Below are 21542 nucleotides of genomic sequence, written 5' to 3'. Positions count from 1 at the left end.
GTAGCCTAAGAAAATGCATTCATGCTATGTATAGGTGCAATTTAGCACCTTCTTTATTTGCTACTTAATCATCATCATCATCATCATCAAATGCATAATCAACAGGCTGTTAAAAAAAGCTTGTTGTTTGTTAAATATAAATCCAACTATTCATGCGATTCAGTGAAGATCTAGGAGTCATTTGTGCATAAATCCACATCATTCAAAACCTGTTCTTTGAGTAAACATTCATATCCTCTTCTGCTGAATATCACCTACTATGGATTGTGGAATATTCCTTTTACGTTTCTGTAAATATTTAGCAAAAATGGATGGTTTCTGTTCTTTCTCAACTGGCTTTTATGTCTTTTTTTCATGATTTCTTGCGCAGTTGACCAGTCAGGATAAGACGGCCCAGGTGATCCAGAGAGCTCTGCAAAAACACAACATGGAGGATGTTAGTGAGCAGGACTTCACCCTCGTACAAGTTCTGGCCCAAGGCAGAGGTAAAACTGATTTAAATGAATAAAATGAGTCATTATTAAATTAGAGGAAGTTCTGAAACCCACAGTATGTGTTTAAATTAAATGTATGAATGTAAGGTTAATCTTATGCTGTTTTTTAAAAATGATGCACATATGCAATGTTTATAATTCTTATGTATATTTTTGTTGTAGAGTTGCATATTCCAAAAAAGGCCAACGTATATTATGCCATGTCTACATCAGCCAACTATGACTTTGTTCTACGTCGATGCCCAAAAGGCCAGCGGAAACAACTCATACGCTCTGTTTCACTGTCGTCAGGACGAGCCACAAAATAACAGCAAATTCAGCTTTGATTCTGGAGGACTCATATTTAATGCAACAGTTTTTGAAAACTGTCAAGACATGTCATTCAGGCACAAATGGAGATGTCTGAGATCGAAAACAAGTCATTTAAAGAAAAAAAACAACAACTATTTCTGACCCACATTTCACCTTGGGATTTGATGACGGCTTCAATGGCATTCTCAAGCTATTTTACTTCACTTATGTGATGAATTTCTGGGTGAAACAGGATACTCAATTAATGAGCTTCAAAGGAATAGTTCAACCAAAAATGAACATTTTCTCAGGTCATCAAAGAAGTAAATGAGTTGTCTCTTCATCAGAACATTTGGAGAAATTTAGCATCACATCACTTGTTCACCAATGTTTTTATCAGTTGTTTGGACTCTCATTCTGACGGCACCCATTCACTGCAGAGGATACACTGGTGAGCAAGTGATGTAATGCTACATTTATCCAAATCTGTTCTGATGAAGAAACAAACTCATCTACATCTTTGATGGCTTGAGGATGAGAAACATTTTAGCATTTTTTTTTTTTGGGGTGAAGTATTACTATAATTATGCATTTAATTCGATTGTGAAAGGTTGAAATATCAGGGCTTGGTGACATTTACATTTTGATGAATAGTGTGTTTCCTTGGAATAACGCACTAACGAACCATGCATGATAAAACTAGGAACATGAAGTAAGTAAATAGCATCAATGATGTTGATGTAGGACTCTTCAGTGGAAAGACAAATATCACGGGTTCAGTTTCATGAACTCATAACCCAGACGCTTTAAATTGTTTTAAGTGACAAGAGAAAGATAACAAAGACTGCACCTTCTTGAATTCCTCACATTCAGTGCAGTGATAATGGGATGAAGCAAAGTTTCTCAATGACCTTCAGCTCTCATTCTCTGACACTCATAATGAGACGGCATAAGATACACTGTACGATAATGCGCTAACTTTGAATAGAAACACAATCATACACCTAGAGGCCTGGGATGAGACTTTTATATAGGTCAGTGTCTATACAGACTGCCTGTGGATAACAGATGATCAGTTCACAGTGTTCCTGATTACAGCATGATGATGGTATGTGTGTGAGAAGACGAGCCGCTTCAACAGGTGCAGTGGCATTCCAGAGACACACTTTCACATCCACTGTCACGTGCGATTTCAATTACATGCCATTTGATGAATCCATTTTTAAAAATATTATCATTTATTATTGAATGAGGTAGTGTGGCAGCATTACTGAACATTAAGTGGATATTTTAAACCATGTAAAACCATGTTTTATATCCTCCTCCATCAGCATCAAATTCAAGCAACTTGACCCTACACAATTAGTCTGTGCTTCCACGGACTTGTACAAGCTCTTGCAGAGTAAAATTAAGAAGATAAATTATATTATCGCTCAAATACATTTTAATGTAGATATATTAGTAAAACAATATTTATATTAGTTAATGATGAAAATTTTAGATATAATACTATGTACAATATGAGATGATAGTTGTTTAATAGTTTGCATTGATTTTTTTATTTTTATTTTATTTTGCACTGAGTGTATTCTGAACCCTGCAACATTTCACTGAAGGATTTGTGTCTGAAAAAAACATTGCATCACTTTCTTTTGATATTCTGTCATCTCTCAATGTAAAGCACAGAAATGAAACGGTCGCCCATCCACATACTGCAATAAACAATCTACACGCTGAGCTGAGATGAAAGATGGCTGTGCGCAGATTTATGTGGATTTGCTGTGATGTAAAAAGAGGCAATCACAGCACTGAAATGAGCAAGTAGAAAATTCTTTCCACGGCTGATTATGCTAAACAGTCTCTGTCACTATAGCAAGATGCATCCAAAGTCACAATTGCATAATGTGTTAGGCACCTAAACAATACTGAACCATGATGAGCAAATCTTAAAGCAGTTGTATATCCAGTTGTGCATTTTGGAGACCTGACCACAGCATGGAGATATCAGTGATTTCAGCAGATCATATGTGGAGAAATTAATAAAGAAATCTGAACTAAAAGATTCATGTTGATTCTGATTCTGTGGAAATGGAACAAGCTTTGGTCTATAAGTGGAAACCAAGATTAACTAATGTGCAATACTGAGCCAAAAGCAAAGGATTTATGTGTCTGGGTTCCTAGACAGTCCAGCACACTTTCACTGATTCAGACACGGCTGCTCTCTGCTTGTTATTGAATTATGGCCCGTTTACATAAAATTATCTATAGGCATAACCTCCCGGTATACCTCGTTTTAACTCTTCATTCCAAGACTAACCTTTATCCATAATTCACATCCCAAATTAAAGTGTGAAATTTCTGTCAGTTAGCCCCTACTAGATCCAAAAAGTATATTTGTATGTTAATGGCCACTAAGGCCTATATTTTATGATGTTATCGTAGATGAAAGTGACTTTTCGGTGACTGTGATTTTTTAAAATTTAAGTTGTGGCCAGTTGTGGCTAAAAAAGTGAATGATGGACACAGCTAGGACGGACGTTATGCTTTTCATGGTTAAAGTGCCAAACATTGATCTAAGTAGTAAAAGAAATAGTGATTGGTTACAAATTTAGCTGTTTATTAATGAAGAGTGAAACGATTTATTTGCTCTAATGCTGTCAGGTCAAGTAAAGTCAGTGGTGGAGGTGAGTGAGATGGATGCACAGCGTGTTTGATATTTTCAGTGTCGTCTGCATGTAATCACGTAGTCTTAAAAAAAAGGAATGATATTTAGGATTTCAATATTTAATAGCCTCTACTTGACATTTGTAATCTAGTTCTGCCCAAATTTCAATGTTTCGACAAATCCTGAACACTAAATTCTACCAAAATGCATTATTATTATTATTATTATTATTAGTAGTAGTAGTAAAATAAAAAAGAAAAGAAAAACATAATTTTAAATGGAACTAGATAAAAACAATTTGTTAAGACAAACTTTAAGTTGGACCTGAAAGTTTGAAAAAGTTTAAGAAGTTTAAACAAGTTTTAAGTTTCAGTCTGAAACAGTTTGAAGTTTAAAATAGTTTTAAAGTTTGAATGTTTTGAAAGCAATACAGTCTGTCAGAGATGGTTGCTAGGGTATTCTAGGTAGTTGCTATGGTACTTGGAGTGGTTGCTATGATGATTGCTAGGCTAACTGGGGTGGTTGCTAAGGTGTTGCTAGGGTGTCCGGGTGGTTGCTAAGGTGTTACTATACGGTTGATAGGGTACTCTGGGTAGTTGCTTAGGTGTTGCTATGTGGTTGCTAGGGTGTTACTATGCGGTTGCTAGGCTACCCGGGATGGTTTCTAGGGAGTTGCTATGCGGTTGCTATGGTACTCGGGGTGGTTGCTAATGTGTTGCTTTGCAGTTGCTAGGCTACCTGGGATGGTTGCTAGGGAGTTGCTATGCGGTTGCTAGGGCACCCAGGGTGGTTGCTTGGTTGGTTTGGATGGTTGCTTGAGTGTTGCTATGAAGATAGATAGATAGATAGATAGATAGATAGATCTGAGTTTGTAGAGTTAAATCTCTAGGAGGAGTTAGAGTTGGAAATTTTAGTTTCAGAAGAAGAATAATAATATTAAGTTTAAGTTGGACTTAACTTTCTCAAGCCAACTTAATTATCAGCAGAATTCTCACAGTTATGAAAAGCTTAGAAATCTTAAAGCATTTCAGAAATGTGAATAGAGATTTCTGTACTCAAAATAATATTCTATACTCAGTTCTGAAGTGTTTCTTTTGACTAGAAATGTCATGCATATTTGCAGTGACTCTTTCTGCAGTAACATCATTACGCCAGTTGGTGGCGTCAAGTGACTGTCTTTGAGACAATGTACTGGCTCTGTCAGTATCAGTAATAACGGTCAGTTCAGTTCCAAGTATTTATTTATTTGAAGTAGAAAGGAAATAGAAAAGTCGTGCAATGGTCAAAATACATTAACCCAAAATATTTACTTTATGGTTGCATTGTATAAATCCAAAGGAGCTCTAAAGCAGTGCTTCTCAAATCTGTCCTGGGGGCCCCCACCACTACACAATGTATGTCTCCCTCATTGAACACACAGAATTCAAGTCTTGCAGACTCTACTGATGAGCTGATGAGTTGAATCAGGTGTGGTCGATGAGGGAGACATCCCAGGGGCATCCCAGGACAGGTTTCCTCTATATGAGTGAAGTTTCGGTCAAAGCAGGCTGGAGTAAAAAAAATGAAGTAACGTATTTTGGCCACTAGATGGCAAAAACAACGACTTTTGAGAACATTTCAACATTATGTAGTTACAAGTTGGGTGAAATTCAATTTTGTAATCTTGGTTTCTCCTCATCTTCTTACTCTTTTTTTTCTTTATCTTAAATTTTTCACATGTGGATATTTACTGCTTAGTACTGAAATAATATCTTATCCTCAATACCGTTGGTGCATGTTGGGGAAGTTATTAAAGGGTTACTCCACCCCAAAATGAAAATTTACCCCCATGTCGTTCCAAACCTGTAAAAGCTTCTTTCATCTTCAGAACACAATTTAAGATATTTTGGATGAAAACCGGGAGGCTTGTGACTGTCCCATTGACTGCAAAGTAAATAACACTGTGTCAAGGCTGACACAGAATGGCGTACGCTGCTTGCGTGCAGCGGATATTGTAGCGGATACAGACGAATTGTTGAATAAAGTCATTATTTTTGTTTTCTTTGCGTACAAAAAGTATTCTCAAGTCACAAGCCTCCCGGTTTTCATCCAAAATATCTTAAATTGTGTTTCGAAGACGAACGAAGCTTTTACAGGTTTGGAATGACATGGGGGTAAGTGATTAATGACAAAATTTTCATTTTGGGGTGGAGTATCCCTTTAAATTCATAGCAGAGGTAAGGTGAACATTTTCAAATGGAATAAAGAAAGAAAGAATGTGAAAGTCTGAGACAAAGAGAGAGAGAAGAGCACTGCATTCCAGCATGTTCAGTCTGGGTGGAAAAGACTGACTCACTTTCTGGCAGGTCTGTGGGGTTTTCAGTCCAGGCCCTACGTCAGACAAGACAAGAGCAGGTCCTGAGTCAGTGCAACGTGCCCGGCCTCGAGTGGGCCGCAGCGTGGGAGTGGACGGGGATACGGAGCACCCCATGATTAATCGAACCCAGCGGCCTGACAGCTTTACTGTCTACACTGAAAGTGAGCGACGTGACAAAACTAGAATGATGAAATTGAGCTTTAGTGTTTCTTTGATTACCATGTTCTGGTTTTATTGTGCCACATTGTTCACTGTCAGTGTATTTGGGAAGTCACAATCTGAACAGATTATTTTGACTTGAAATGTAATCCGATCTAAACTTTAGGTTTAACAAAACAAGTAAATAATCCAAGGATGTAACAGTTTAATATTTTTGAAAGAACCTGCTTCTGCTCACCAAGGCTGCATTTATTTGATCAAAAAATACAGTAAAATCAGTAATATTGTGAAATATTATTGTAAGTTTAAAAAACTATTTTTGATTTTAATATATTTTAAGATGGAATTTATTCCTGTGATTGTAAAGCGGAATTTTCAGCATCATTACTCCAGTCTTCAGTGTCACATGATCCTTCAGAAATCATTATAATATGCTGATTTACTGCTCAAGAAACATTTCTGATTATCAGTGTTGAAAACAGCTGTGCTGCTTCATATTTTTGTGGAATCCATTGTTTTTCAGGAAGTTCATAAGAATAGCAATTCTTTTGTATTGAAATCTTTTAATATTATAATTGCCTTTACTGTCACTTTTAATCAATTTAATGCATTCTTTCTAAATGGAAGTATTCATTTCTTTAAAATAAAATCTTACTGACCACATACTTTTAAACAGTAGTGCATTGTGGATTTTGGGAGGGCCAAAGTAATCATTCAGGAACCAAAAAGTCATACTGGTTGAACTTTAATCTAAATATTAAGTGAAGGACATCTGCTCCTATGTGGTATCTGTGACCATTCAAAATCACTTTTAACTGATATTTATTTCTTATTTTTCCATAATTATCATTTGCACACAATCAGAATTTCATTTTATTATAATCCATATTTGATTTTGTTGGCTCTTTACTGGAAACTTTACTTTAAAAGCCTTAAGAAAACAGGCATATAAAACACCAAAACATTACAAGATAAATAGTGATAAAAGTCTTTTCATATTGACCTTATCGTTTTACAGACCTTCCAACTTCATATGAAGTCAATAAACTCGTAGTGAATCCTCTATTCCTGTAATCGATGTTTGTTTTTCTTACCTGACACATACTTTCTATTTTGAGAGACAAATTGCCTTCTCAAAAGGAAGCACGCGCAGACACAAGCACGTGGATGCATGGATGTGTTAATAAAGGTTGTGTACGTGCAAACACAGAGTCAGACACACATTAACTAAAGCTGTTATGTATAAATACACCCACATTTATCATTACATACTTTTGTCCAACTTCATTTAACAGGAACTCACACACAGACACAAAACAGATGCAATGAGAGTCAACCAGAATGTGTTCAAGAGAAAGAGCTGAATCACAGGGGTGAGTCTCATGAAAATAAGTCCCATGCAAGCACAACCTTGTTCAACAGACGCACACAAAATCTATGCACGTGTATCACAATCTTATGCTGACAGTATCACAGTCGGAAGGCCTAAAAAAAAATCTTATAATTTTTGAAGCATATGCAAGCCTAATCCACATGTAAACATTTTCTCAATGTGTCCCATTACAGTAATGAGTAAAATTTAACTGTTGACCTACATTAAAATCCTGACCCCTAACTGGTGCATAATGGTACTGCATCATATCACGTGTGAAATATTAGCAATTGAATAATCACTCAAATTATGAAACAATATTTATTAAGACTTATATGAATGATAGACTGATTTAAAAAAAAAAAAAAAGAACAAGTTTCTTCTTTTAAAGAAGTCTCTTCTGTTCACCATGGCTGCGCTTATTTGTTAAAAAATACAGTACGACCAGGAACTTTGTGAAATATTATTACAATTTAAAATGACTCATTTCTAATGTTGGAAACTGCTTAATATTTTTTACATAAACCATGATGCGTCTTTTCTTTGATGAATAAAAGTTTGAAAGAACAGCATTTATTTGAAATAGAAATCTTCTGTAACATTATGTGTCTTTACTGTCATATTCCATCAATTTAATGCATCCTTGATGAATAGAATAATTTTTTTAAAGAAATCTTACTGACCTCAATGTTTTGAAAAGTAGTGTTTATTATATGTTAATGTTTTATGTTTTTATTTAATGCGTCCTCATATACCTGTATGTGTACCATTTGCGTAGATCTTCATATTATTTCATAATTTTGGTTATTCATTTTCTATTTAAGTGATTGATTTCAGCTTTCCATATTGGACTCCGAACCAATTCCTTAAAATTTAAATTTATACAAAATGTATTTATTTTATATGTTTAAGTAATGTCTTCATTTACAAAGTAACTCTTCTACATTTTAAACTAAATAAAATGATCAAATATCAACATACACACATCTCACTGAGGTAATAACTTTTCAAAAAGTTGTACTTTTATGTACACAATAGTAATATGTGACCCTGGAGCACAAAATGAGTCTTAAGTCGCTGGGGTATATTTGTAGCAATAGCCAAAAATACATTGTATGGGTCAAAATTATAGATTTTTCTTTTATGCCAAAAATCATTAAGTAAAAATCATGTTCCATGAAGATGTTTTGTAAATTTCCTACCGTAAATATATCAAAACTTAATTTTTGATCAGTAAAATGCATAGCTAAGAACTTCATTTGCACAACTTTAAAGGCGACTTTCAAATAGTTGTATCTCGGCCAAATATTGTCCTATCCTAACAAACCACACATCAATGCATAGCTCATTTATTCAGCTTTCAGATGACATTAATCGGATAAATCTCTTTAAAATAAAGATGATGTAAAAATGTACCCTTATGACTGGTTTTGTGCTGCAGGGTCACATATGTACTTTGAAGCACTAATATAGCTTTAAGGTATTAATATACACTGTTTAGGGGTAAATAACGTACAAAGATGTACCTTTTAGCTTCAGTGACACCTTTTTTCTGAGAGTGTATAATATTCTCTCTCTCAGTCTTATTGCTTGTGAGTTAGTGTTTAAAGTGTCTACGTGCCAGCAGTGGCCTGCTTACCAAAGTTTGCTGACCCCTGTGAAAAATGTATTGGCTGTTATACAAAAGTTGCTGCAATCAGATCAGCTTTTCAGACTAATATCAACAGCTGTAGTTCTGATGAAAACCAAATACATAATACCAAGTAAATATCATAGATTTCGCAACCTGTTGTGGGAGTATTTCTTATAAGCTGGAAATGAAGCACTTGTCAGCAGAGAGGAAGATGGATGGTACAAATTACAGGCAAAACTAAAACCTGCAGCAAGGAAGTTGGAAATGGGAAGATGGCCCATCTTTCAACATGACGACACACTACCAAATCAGCTATTCAGCGGCTGAAAGACAGGATGATAAATGCCCTCTATCACTCCTAAAATCCTGTAAATCTGTGGAATGATGAAACAAGGGCCAGCCAATGATCTTTATGCTATTTCCCCTCATGATACATGTGCAAAATAAGCAAAGCATAAAATCACTGCGATTTACCAATCAGATAAAGGGTGAAATTCAGACAAAGGATGCTTTTAAAGTAGAAAAGAAAGTGTTCACCAAGAAAAGGTTCTGTCACAGTACCCACCCTTAAACACATTCTTCCACATTTGTTGTTGAAAAGTACAATTTGAATAAAATCTTATTTTAGATGCACAGGATTCAATACGAACTAGTGATGAGAGACTCTCAGGAAGCGAATCATTGTAATTTATTTTTTGCTGATTTCCTAATAGTATGATCAAAGAGAGTGACCACACGTCTTAATTTTCCCGGACATGCCCTGGCCGGGATTTCTAACCTGCCTAAAGGTGTTTTGTCGTACTTTTCCTATTGATGTGCTTCTACATTATATGTATGTTTATTTGCGTTGATTTTATTGTTCTTTAGATCCCGCCTTATTTCAAGCCATGATTGCCGTTACCAAAAAGTAGTATACTTCAAGTTTATTTTATTAAGCATACTTAAGTAAAGTTCAAGTATATTTTTAAGTATACTTTTTGTAGTAAGTATACAAATATCAGTGTACTAGTAGTATACTAATAAGTGTACTATTTCAATACTCCTTGGGACTAAATTGGCCCACTTTCTAGTATATAAAATATACTTTTAAGTATACTTTAAGTATAACAGTAGTAAACTTTGAGTACACAACTAGTTTGCATCAATGTTTTTAGCTTGTACTGCAACAATACTAAAAGTGAACTAATTAAATACTTGTAGTAGCATTTTTAGTATAGTTTGAAGTATAGTCTCAGTACACTATTAGTTCAGTAGTTTTATACCTCGAGTATACTTGTAAGTTTTCTTTAAGTGAACTTTACGTCATACTTTAAGTATACTACTATGTCCCTATTTATTAATTTGTATATATTTTGTTATATGAATATCTGAACATACAAAACATCAAAAGCAAAAACAGAACAAAAACATTTTATTCTAGCTTCATGCATTCTTTTTTTAAACACTTAAATGTGGGTAAGTTTCATATATAAAAAATAAAGAAGTAAACAACATTTTGGAAAAAAAGCTGAAAAAAGACTATGAAATGGATTCAGAATGATAATCAAGACATAGATGGAGTCAATCAACACCCCAAAGCTTGACAATCATTATTACCTCTTCATTGGTCGACATTTTATTCCATAACGTTACACAGTTTCAATGCTGTTTTATGTCTGTTGATCCTGTGGAAGCATCTGTTGTTTCGGTTTCTTCTTCACTTGTGTTTTTTTTTTTTTTGGTAACTCTGTAAAGAAGATGTGTACTAGCGCCCCCTACCATATAACAATGAAAACACGGATTCTAGGAGCACAAGTAGCTCAAATATATTTATACTTTTTCTAAGTATAAGTGAAGTATACTTAAATGTCATTTTAAGTATATTTCTGAGAAGTACATAAAAAATAGACTAAAAGTAAATTTTCCTATTTTTAGTTTAAAGAAGTATACTAATAGTACATTTGAATAAACTTCTTTTTCTTAAGGGTGTACAATGCCTCCAGTGCACGCTATTGGTCAAAATACTTTTCAGTCATTACATTCAGCAAGTATGAAAACGAAAACAATAGGAAAACAAAGTCAAAATCTGCACATTTTAGGCAATTTAGAAATTCTGGTCAGGACCCGGTCTGGGATAAAGGGGACGTATGTTCACCCTAACATAATAACATATGTGGACATGTTAGGGCAATAAAAAAAACTACTGGATGCATTTAACACTTTTTCTCAAAGAAAAATACATTAGGCTGAAAACGTGGATTATTCCTTGCAAGAAGACACAAAACTAACATGATTTTCTGTTGCTAAAGGATACGAAGCACTAGGTGGTGCAAAGTGACTGTCTTTACTCATGAGTCAGTAGAGCGCTCATTTAACCAATTTGTTAAAAATGCGGATTAATTCATAGATGAAACAGACAAATGTCTTTCAATGGGTCATCAAATCATTCTTTGAAAGTCGCTGAATTATTCCAGAAATTCGCTACTGAGTCTTCCTCGTTGCCACGGTTCCGCCGTGCCTTTATCTGGAATTATTTTCGTTGACGGAGCAAAACATACAAAAAAAAGTATCGGGCAATATTGCGTCGAAAGTGTAAGTTCCTCAATATAAAAGCAATATCACAAGCCATTGCTGCTAGTTCTAATGTGATTATTTGTAAGTGCAGAAGTGAAAATATAGGTTGAGAAATATTCCTTATTTTAAGTGTCTTTATTTGGATAAAAAATAGATTATTATCTGGATAAATTATGTTTTGGTAAGTAAATTCTCATATCACCTAGGTTAGCCTACCTTTTCCTCAATAAATCTGACATTAACTGTAAATTTCGATAGAATTGCAAATTTTTACCAAATATTTTGACTAAACTTGACAACAATTTTAGATTTTCAGCTCCATTTACCATGTTTACCTATGACTTTCCCCCAAAATCCCCCATTGAAGAAAAAGCAGAAAAAGTGTATACAGTAGATAGTCTCTTGTGAAAAAAGTCCAGTTTAGCATACTTTTAAAAAGAATACTTATTATGGAAATAACATACTTTAAAGATATACTTAACAAGCTAATAAGTTCAAACAGTGTGAAATTAAATGAAAATGTATTATTGCATTATATTAAATGCAACTAGCTGAACTTTAGAGTGCTTTTGACCTACTTTTTTGATCCACCCAGTTCCTCTTTAAATGTAATTTCATAATTATTTATATTGTCTGGAAGTATAAAATGCACAAAAAACAACAACAAAAAAAAAAAAACTAATTGACTATTTAAAAGTGTAGCCTACTTAAGGAGCATAATCATGAAAGTGGACTTGAACTTTAAGTACTCTTATGAGGCGTTATGTTTAATATATATATATATATATATATATATATATATATATATATATATATATATATATATATATATATAAATTACAATTAAATACAATTAAACACCGGTTTTCCCAGAGGAATTGGGCTACTTTAACACTGTTGCCGCCGGTTGTTTTTCATGTCTGCGGGTTGAAGTGACCCCAATAACGTGATATTTAGCCCCTAAAATGCGTATTTCACCACGGGAACCCCGCCAAAAAGTATGTATTTTAACCCACAGAACACTATTTTTATTGGGGGACCCAATTTTAGTTTTGCTAGTTTTGAGTAACAATTGGGCAGGTTTGGTTTTGTTGTGAAAACCTGGCAACACTCTTAAACCCACTTCTTTGCATACGAGCTATAATGATGTACACCAGCATTGCTGTGTGCATTTACCGAGCTGTTGCATCTCAGAGCCGGGTTGAACTTTCGTCCGGTGCACAGATCAATGTTGCTTAGCTCAGCCGCTGTATATGTGTGCTATTTCTGTCCCTTTTGGGGGGGAAAAAGTGGATGAAAAACAGTGTTGTTTTCTTTCCACTTCTATTCTCGCCATTCTCTCATTTGGATGATGGCTTAATGTGTTTTCCATGCTTTCGTTTACCGTGAGCATTTGTGTGTGTGTGTGTGTGGAGGGGCTCTTTCAGGATGAGTCATTTGCTTACACTGGCCGCTCTTGCTCACACACGCTTGCTAGCAGCACATGGCCTGAAGACAGCACACACTCTCCCTTCACGTGGTGGCCCTTTGTTGTCTCCCTCTCTCTCTCTTTCTCTCCATCAACACACCTTTCTCTTCCTCTGCTTTCCCATTAACTTTATCAATGTTTTTGCCATCGTAACCTAGTTTCTCGGCAGATAATATGAGTTATCAAGCAGGGATTTTAGTTGACCTTCTTGTATCAACAATCCAATTTCAAACAAATCTGAACTCTGTTATTCTTGCTTGATTTTCCTTCAACTTGCAGATGCATTTGAATTGGTGCACAATGCATATTTATTCACAATTCATTTGACATCAATCATGTTTGATTGTTTTATTTTTAGCTGAAGGTGTGTAGTGCGCCGTGTTTGATTATGTAGATCACGATCGAAACGTCATGCAGCTATACTTGTCTTGTCTGCAAAGAGTTGTGTAACCTAACCAAGCAATCTTGTTCCTCTGCTAGCCACATGATTGGGAATAAAATGCAACATTTGGTCCCAATGTACTATTGTTTCCACACACAAGACGACAATACATGGAGTCTCCCTTGTGGGATGATGCAGTCTCTGTAATTTGCATCTACCAAATGAGTCACATCTCCTGGCACTCATGCCAGTCTGGACAGACATAAAACAATTTTAAAATATCACCTTTATTTAGCATTTTCCAGATTTACATCTCCTTTTTCCTTTTAATCCTCAATGGAGATCAATGTGACTAACACTCAGAAAATCAACTTTTGCTGCTTGGGAAATTGTATTAATTAAAATGAGCACAATTCTTGAATATTTTGTTTAAAGCTTAGTTTCATTGTGTACAATTAATATAAATAGTAAAACTTTACAATAAGGTCCTATTTGATAATGTCCTCTTAATGCATTAACTAAAATTAACTAACAATGAGAAATGCATTTCTTGCCGTATTAATCTTTAATAATCATATGAAATTTAAATAAAGTATGACCATGGACCACAAAACCAGTCTTAAGTGTTAATTTTTCGAAATTGAGATTTATACATCATCTGAAAGCAGAATAAATAATCTTTCCATTGATGTGTGGGTTGTTAGGATACGACCATATTTGGCCGAGATACAACTATTTGAATATCTGGAATCTGAGGGTGCAAAAAAAAAATCAAAATATTAAGTTTTGATATATTTACGGTAGGAAATTCACAAAATAACTTCATGGAACATGATCTTTACTTAATATACAGATTTTTGGCATAAAAGAAAAATCTAGAATTTTCACCTATACAATGTATTTTTGGCTATTGCTACAAATATACCCATGCTACTTAAAACTGGTTTTGTGATCCAGGGTCACAAATGGAAAATGGAAAATTATTTTGCCATAACCGGATGTATGGAAATATAGATATTAATTTCATATAAACACAATGTTTTGTGCATTATTTTTTAAATAGCATTAGTCTATGATGTCTGATTAGTCTGTTAATTTAATTTAGGACTCAAAAGGTTATTTTTTATTTTCCATATGCCAAAAAAAAAAAGCTATCAATAGTCAGTGTTTAATAAATAAATGTAGGGATGTAATGTAGTATTATATGTTGCACGGTGCATGTATGCAGGTAACCAGAGTTTGAATGCTGTTTCTCATTTTCATTGCATCTTGTAAGCAAAACTAAAAAGTCTACAACAACACTTAAACAAATCCATTCAAAAAGGCCTAATTTAACTGCATAGAAATATCCATTAAATATTATTTTAGCCTTACGTTTCTGACATTAATTGCTGAAGAATTCCACAGCCTTGAACCTAAAACACAAGCTCTGTGCTAATCGAACCCATAGGGCTGTTCAGAAAACTGTATGTTTTGGATTGTGCAAGTGTGACGTGCTTATATGTGTAAAGCTGGTGTGACATGTCTCGCTCTTGTAATCCAAGATTAACCTCACTCTCTCACTCACTCATTCACTCTTTGTACTGTGTCAGTGTCAGTCTGCTCTATTTTACTGTCACCACAAATGCCATTTGAACTTTTTCTGAATTATCCCACACATGGGATAAAAAAAAATCTTTTGAAACAATACAAATGTATTTAGTGTCACTTTTGATCAGTTTAAAAAGATGTCTTAATGACCCCATACTTTTAAACAGCATATGATAATATATATATATATATATATATATATATATATATATATACACACACACACACACACACACACACACACACACCAGTTTCCCATTGCACAACAACAGCTGGTGCATTACTGCTTCCCAACCCCCATCCTGACACACACAGCTCCTCTATTCCCTCTGCCTGCAGTGCCCTTGGATGTGTTTAAGGCCGTCAGGTCTTTACATAACCACTCTGGCCTCCGACAAGGTGTTACAGTAACACGTTTCTCCCCGGTGCATGTGAACTCGCTGTCACATGGGGCTGGCCTAAGCCGTGTCCCTCCCTCAGGTGTTTGTATTAAGGGTGGAGGAAGTTGTTCAGCCTGTAAACAAGGGCTGGCCCTGTAACCTGATACCTCCGTCTGTTGGGCCGAGCCGAACGGAAGCCATTCATATAACCTCAAGCTCAAGGTCTTTCCCTCTCCCTGTCTGCTCTCTGGAGTGAAAGGAGGTTACCGGGTTTCTTGCGAGGTTATTTGACTTTGTGGGCCGTTGAACAAACTCTTGTAAAAAAATAAAATAAAATAAAATAAAATTTCACTTAAAAATAGTACTTATTATGGAAATTAGATAGTTTAAAAGAATGTAGGCTACTTAAGTGCACACTGCAATGTTATTGGACACTTAATTGCATGTTACTTATGATTAAATTAAATGTATTATAGTTTAAATTCATATTAAATGTGAATTCTAAAGTGCTTTTTTGACCACTTAAGTAGTACTTAAATGCATCTTTACATGCAATTTCATAATTTTCTTTTTTAAATGGTTGAAGTTTACTGTTGAATGCACTAAGAAGCATTTATGGTAAACTAAAATACACTTTAATTTCTTTTAAAATGTGTAGGGTAAACACATATTAAGCTCAACAAAATCTACATTGAGACATTTTAGTGCACAAGATATTGGTTTCAGTACAAAAAGTTATGTTAAAATAAAATATTAATCTCTCACACCAATATATTTATTTTATTTTAAATGACAAAAGCATTTCAATTAAGATATACATCATTAAATTTAAAAAGTCCGGCTGTGCTTAATGGGTACATTTTTGTTTTCCCATTAAGCTCACATCATGTCTTATTAAAAAGTTATGTTTATTTTAAGGAAAATTTTTAAAGAATAATTCTGTGTAAAGTCAATCACAAAAAAAAACCCCAGAACACTAAAATCAAGCAACAAGGTATTCAAGTCGATCAATTATATTTTCATAATGAAGTGTCATCTAAGCACATTGCAACATCTATACTAGTCCACGTTCAGCTAGTAACACATTCAAAAATCAGATAAAACAAACCAATAAAACAATTAATTCATGGGGATTAACACAGAAACTAGCCTCATTATGAAAACTCTTGTTAAATGGATGTCAACTTATCTATAGTCTCTTAAGGCTGGAATACACTTCATGATTTTTCCCCCGATTTCCACAGATTTACAGTCTGGAGAAGCTGATGCTAGATGCCAAAGATCAGAGCCAGTCTGCAGATTTGAGTCGACAGAATCCATAGAAAATCGATTAACTTAACTTAAAGTGAGAACCATTAGTTAATATTTAAAGTCTGTTTATGAAGTATTTACATAGACGTTCAATGTGGAAGAGCTTAAAGAGAGCACACTGAGCTTAATGGGAGCAGCAACAATTTTTAATAAATTTCATGTAATATTTATTAAACTTACAGGATTTTTGCTAAATAAATAGTCTAGGTCATGTTTTAAGTTCATACATATTTTAATATGAACTACTATTATTAACAATATCTATGAAATTATACTTTTTCTTACCGATGTCACACTGAAGCTGTGTGATTTATTGTATTGAACCCTTTAAGCTCACCTCAAAATAATGAAATCTTTAAAAATTACAGCACTGTAAAATGACAGACCAGCAATAAACTGTCAATTTGTAATATTATGGATGTAAAAGTACAAGCCAGTAATGCCTGTGAGGTAATATATTAGCGTAGCACACAATCTTATACAGCTAGTCAGCTAACTGTGTTCTGTAGCATCTGCGCTGTGGTGCTAAAACTATCTTTTGGATCTAATGTAATTATTTCCCACATCCAAGTTCCAGGTTATAATATGCAAAATTCTGAACATTAATCTCTTAATTTTACATTAAGTAGTGAAACTTACCCAAAATAAAGGCTTAAACATCTTTAAAAAAACACACATTTAAGGGGCTTTTTGGTGAAAGTCTTTAGACAGCTTTCAAAATGGCTGCCAGACCGTGTGAACACATGGAGACTCATATCTCAGCCTGCAATGATCTGATTGACTTGAAATTATAGGAGGTATATAGTAACAAACATATAAATTGGTTAAGACATCAAGTAGGATAATAAATATTTTTTACTTTTTATAATCTGATCTCAAAAATGGAAGTGTGCTTAATAGGTACGTGAGCTTAAAGGGATAGTTCACCCAAAAATGAAAATTCTGTCATCGTTTACTCACCCTCAAGTAGTTCCAAACCTGTATGAATTTCTTTGTTCTGCTGAACACAAAGGAAGATATTTTGAAGAAAGTTTGTAACCAGGCTGTTTTGGGGCACCATTGACTTCCATAGTAGGAAAAAATAAAAATACTATGGAAGTCAATGGTGCCCCAGAACTGCTCTGTTTCCCACATTCTTCAGAATATCTTCCTTTGTGTTCAGCAGAACAAAGACATTCATACAGGTTTGGAACTACTTGAGGGTGAGTAAACGATGACAGAATTTTCATTTTTGGGTGAACTATCCCTTTAATAGGTACATTTACCCAATGTTATGTATTTAAATAAGTTGCAATTTAGTACATTTAAAATATGCTAACCTTAGATTTAGATGTAGTATCAAATAACTCACTACAGTTAAAATGATAATCAAGTACTTTACATGTACTTTAGTATGTTAGTTAATGCATCTAAATAAGTCTACTTCTTTGAAGAATGGCAAAAGATTATTAAAAAAATTCAAATGTACTTTAAAATTTAATTGGACATTATTGCAAAGTGGACTTTTTAAAAGTGTACTTAAGTATGTTAAGAAAAAGTAATGAAAGTTGACTCTTAACATACACTTAAGTGACCTTTTATTTAATTAATATTACATTATCTGCAAGGAGGGCTTGACATTAACTTTTTGATTCACCAGCCACTGTAGCTTGTGGTTTTCCAAAGTTACTAGCCACTCAGAATTTTGTTGTTGGGAAACTGTTGTTTCCATATATTCAGGGTATCTGCAGGATTTAAAAAAAATCTAATTGAAGGCTTTTTAAGACCTTTTTAAGAGCTGCACAAATAAAGTCAATACCATATGAGTGAGGTAGAGCAAGAGTTTATGCCTCTATGTTAACATATTAAACTGTAAAATTACTTTTTATAATTCAGTTTACAAAAATGTACATTTCAGATACAGGGTTTCAAAATTTTTTATGAAATTATAAATTTCACATTTTAGCCTTTAAATCCATTTTTTTTTTTTTTTTTTTGAAAAGGGATGAGTCAAAAGTATCTATTATAATAGTTTTAAACATACAAATAGGTGGTATCTTAATTGTTTAGATTTTTAGAAGGCACATTTAGTTTCTTTTGATCCACTGGTTTACATTTACAACTTCATGTATGCTGCTTAAAACATGGGTTGATTTTCATGTTGGTCTGAACAAAAACAGCAGATGGATTAAAAATGCAAATTCACTCTCTGCCAGCAGGTGGCGATTTGGAGAGGCAGAAATAAAGATGTTTCCCCAGTAAAAGTAGTACACAAAACAGCTCTGCATTCATAAATGCTACTTTATCAGGCAGTACAGGTAAGATAAAATGAAAATGCCATCCAAACATTTCTGAAGACAGTTGGTTCCCTTCAGCAATGCATTGATTTAAAAATACCCACGCCACATTTTGACTTTCAAATGTGCAGTTCATATTTATTAAATGAAATCAAAGCCTTTTGATGTTTAATCGTCACATTAAGTCATATCGCCATTATCGTCTGTCTTGACCCTAAATTTAAGACCTCTTGAAATTATAATGAAGGCTTTTCTTGTACCATTTAAGGCATTTAAGACTTTTTATGTCCTTAAAAAGGATGCAATTAAATTTAAGACTTTTAAGGACCCGTTGAAACCCTCTGATTCAACCCGCCAAAGTTGTAGTAGGAGTGACCAAGCCCTGCCTGCAAATAGTTTTTTTTTTTAAATACACTTTTTAGATTTGAAGTACACTACAAGTGCACATTGAAAACAATTAAACACACTTATTTTTCACAAGAGAATGCATAAACAAAAGCACTAATATGTTTAAAATATGGAGAGAAGTGATTTTTTTGGTATAGTTTTGTAATCTTTGTTTAGTAGTTATGTCAGGTGAACGATATCCTCTCGGATCATTTGAGGTTATAACCCACGTGTCTTTTTCAACTGGGGCATGTTTGTTTACTAACCGACTTTGTTACAAGCCAAGTTTACACTACACTTAGGTTAACATCTAGACATCAGCATTTTTTTACTTTTTTGTAACACAATCCCGCCATGTCAACACGTGAAGTCTTTACATGTGTGAGCGAGATGTGATTCATCTGAGACAGACATATTATGGTAAACGATGAGATAATGTTTAGTGTATTTCCCCTCATTCTTCTGTGTCAAAGTCACGTGTGCTTCACTAACATAATGCCACACTTGGCTTATTTCCTCATGACTTCACCTGAGCGTTTATGGCTTACAGAAACTGTTTAACCTGCGTCTCTCCGCACCCTTTTTCAGTGTTGTTATTGTGAAATCTAGTTACGGCTTTGAGTTGAATCATTAACAAATCAAAGTCTGGGTGCGGCCCTGAGAGGAAAGGAGGTCAGCGGGTACACGTGAGAGGAAAAACTATTCCACCTGCGAGAAAACCGTGTTGCTTGGCCGGCCGCCATGTAAACAAACACGCAGTGCCAAACGCTTCCCGATTCTTTGAAATTAAATAGATAAGTGAAATATAAGAGCATCTCTGAACAGCTTGTACGATTCACAGTACATTGCTGTGTTCACGTTTCCATGTTGTGGTACTTCGTGTTTTGCTGTTGTATATTTACTCAAAATTTTGAGAAATATTTCCCCTGAATTTCATTACAACAAAAATAAACAAATAAAATCTCGTCATCTGATATTTAACAGTACATATTCAGGTTTGGAGGGAAGTAATTTATTTGTTCTAATAATATTTTGAAGTAGCCTAAGTATATTTTTAGTTTAAGTTTTAGTAGTTTTATTATGCGCATTTGTCATTTTTATTAGTTTTTTAAATATTTCTATCAAATTCATTTTAGTTTCATTACTTTATTGCCTTTTCATTTTCATTTAAGTTAAAGTTTTTCATCTAATATTTATATTTCATTTTAATTCAGCTTTACCAAACATGATTTTGCATTAAGTTAATTTTTTTTAAACATATCTCATCATTTGATATTTAATAAAATATATATTCAGGTTTATAGGGAAGTAATTTGTTTGAATAATATTTTGGTATGTGTTTTATTTTTCTATTTTCTGTTAACGTTTACTGATAAAAAAAGATTCATTGAATTTACTACATTATTAAGGTAAGTGGTTACAATCAGTTTATTTGAGCTACATTTAAATAAACAAATTTAGTTGACTAACTTTCATGTTTTTATTTTTTAAATGTAGCTAAAATAAATTGTTTGCAACCACTTACCTTAAAAGAAAAATTAGTATAATTTTTTTCAGTGTGTACATTTGTCATTTTTACTATTTTATTGTTTAATATTTCTTTTAAATATATATTTTATTTCAGTTTTAGTACTTGTGCCTCAACTTTTGGTTTGGTGCCAAGGCAACATTTTTTAATATGGTAAAGTTTTTCCTCTGATATTTATATTTTATTTCAATTCATAGTTGAAGTTAACAATAACACACCACCAGCTGTTGACTAAGTTAAATTGTTAATGATTTTGTTGCTTAACATCAACAACGCTAACTTGAATTAAACAAGTGGTGTTGGGTGTCTGTTTTGGATCCCAGAGACATAGAGTGAAATTCTAGAGTGTGTTTTTAAAGTTTCTTTGAAATGAAACAGATGATACATGCAGATATGGAAGGATTTGGGCTGTTCTAAGAATAGATCCATGTCTAGATAGCTTCACTTTGGAATGTACGATCGAAGAAGCTGCGGTTATGAATTTGACCTAGCAATGTTATTAGAAAATGTACCAATGACAAATGGAACTCATTCTTACAGGAAAAACATCTCAGACTTACGCGGCTCTGCAAAAATGCTTGTTATTTGCCCTTTCACCTATAGAGGAAGTTCCACTTGTTTAGTCTGCTGCCCGAGCCTTTCATCGCTTTCTGTTTATAAGCAGGTGCTGCCTCAAGTTGGCGTCCTTTTATGCTAA

At 34.0% G+C, this 21542-nt stretch overlaps 1 protein-coding gene and 1 long non-coding RNA gene across 2 annotated transcripts in view; one reads left to right on the top strand and one right to left on the bottom strand.

Annotated features, from left to right (window-relative positions):
* LOC131537846 (ral guanine nucleotide dissociation stimulator-like 1) overlaps window positions 1-2391 on the top strand; it is a 25091-nt gene extending 22700 nt beyond the window's left edge. Inside the window, exons 16-17 of the mRNA XM_058771524.1 lie at window positions 371-485; window positions 657-2391. Coding sequence (XP_058627507.1) covers window positions 371-485; window positions 657-802 — 261 coding nt within the window. The 3' untranslated portion in view covers window positions 803-2391. The remainder of the gene's footprint in view (window positions 1-370; window positions 486-656) is intronic.
* The window catches only part of LOC131537847 (uncharacterized), a 24921-nt gene extending 3379 nt beyond the window's left edge, over window positions 1-21542 (bottom strand). The window contains exons 1-2 of the long non-coding RNA XR_009270407.1: window positions 21406-21542; window positions 259-412 (exon numbers count right to left, since the gene is read on the bottom strand). This is a non-coding gene — a long non-coding RNA (uncharacterized LOC131537847). The remainder of the gene's footprint in view (window positions 1-258; window positions 413-21405) is intronic.

The sequence above is a fragment of the Onychostoma macrolepis genome, chromosome 03, assembly GCF_012432095.1.
Source record: "Onychostoma macrolepis isolate SWU-2019 chromosome 03, ASM1243209v1, whole genome shotgun sequence".
In the NCBI taxonomy this organism is placed as follows: domain Eukaryota; kingdom Metazoa; phylum Chordata; class Actinopteri; order Cypriniformes; family Cyprinidae; genus Onychostoma; species Onychostoma macrolepis.
The sequence above is the reverse complement of the archived record's forward strand: the minus strand, read 5'-3'. Positions and strand labels throughout refer to the sequence as shown.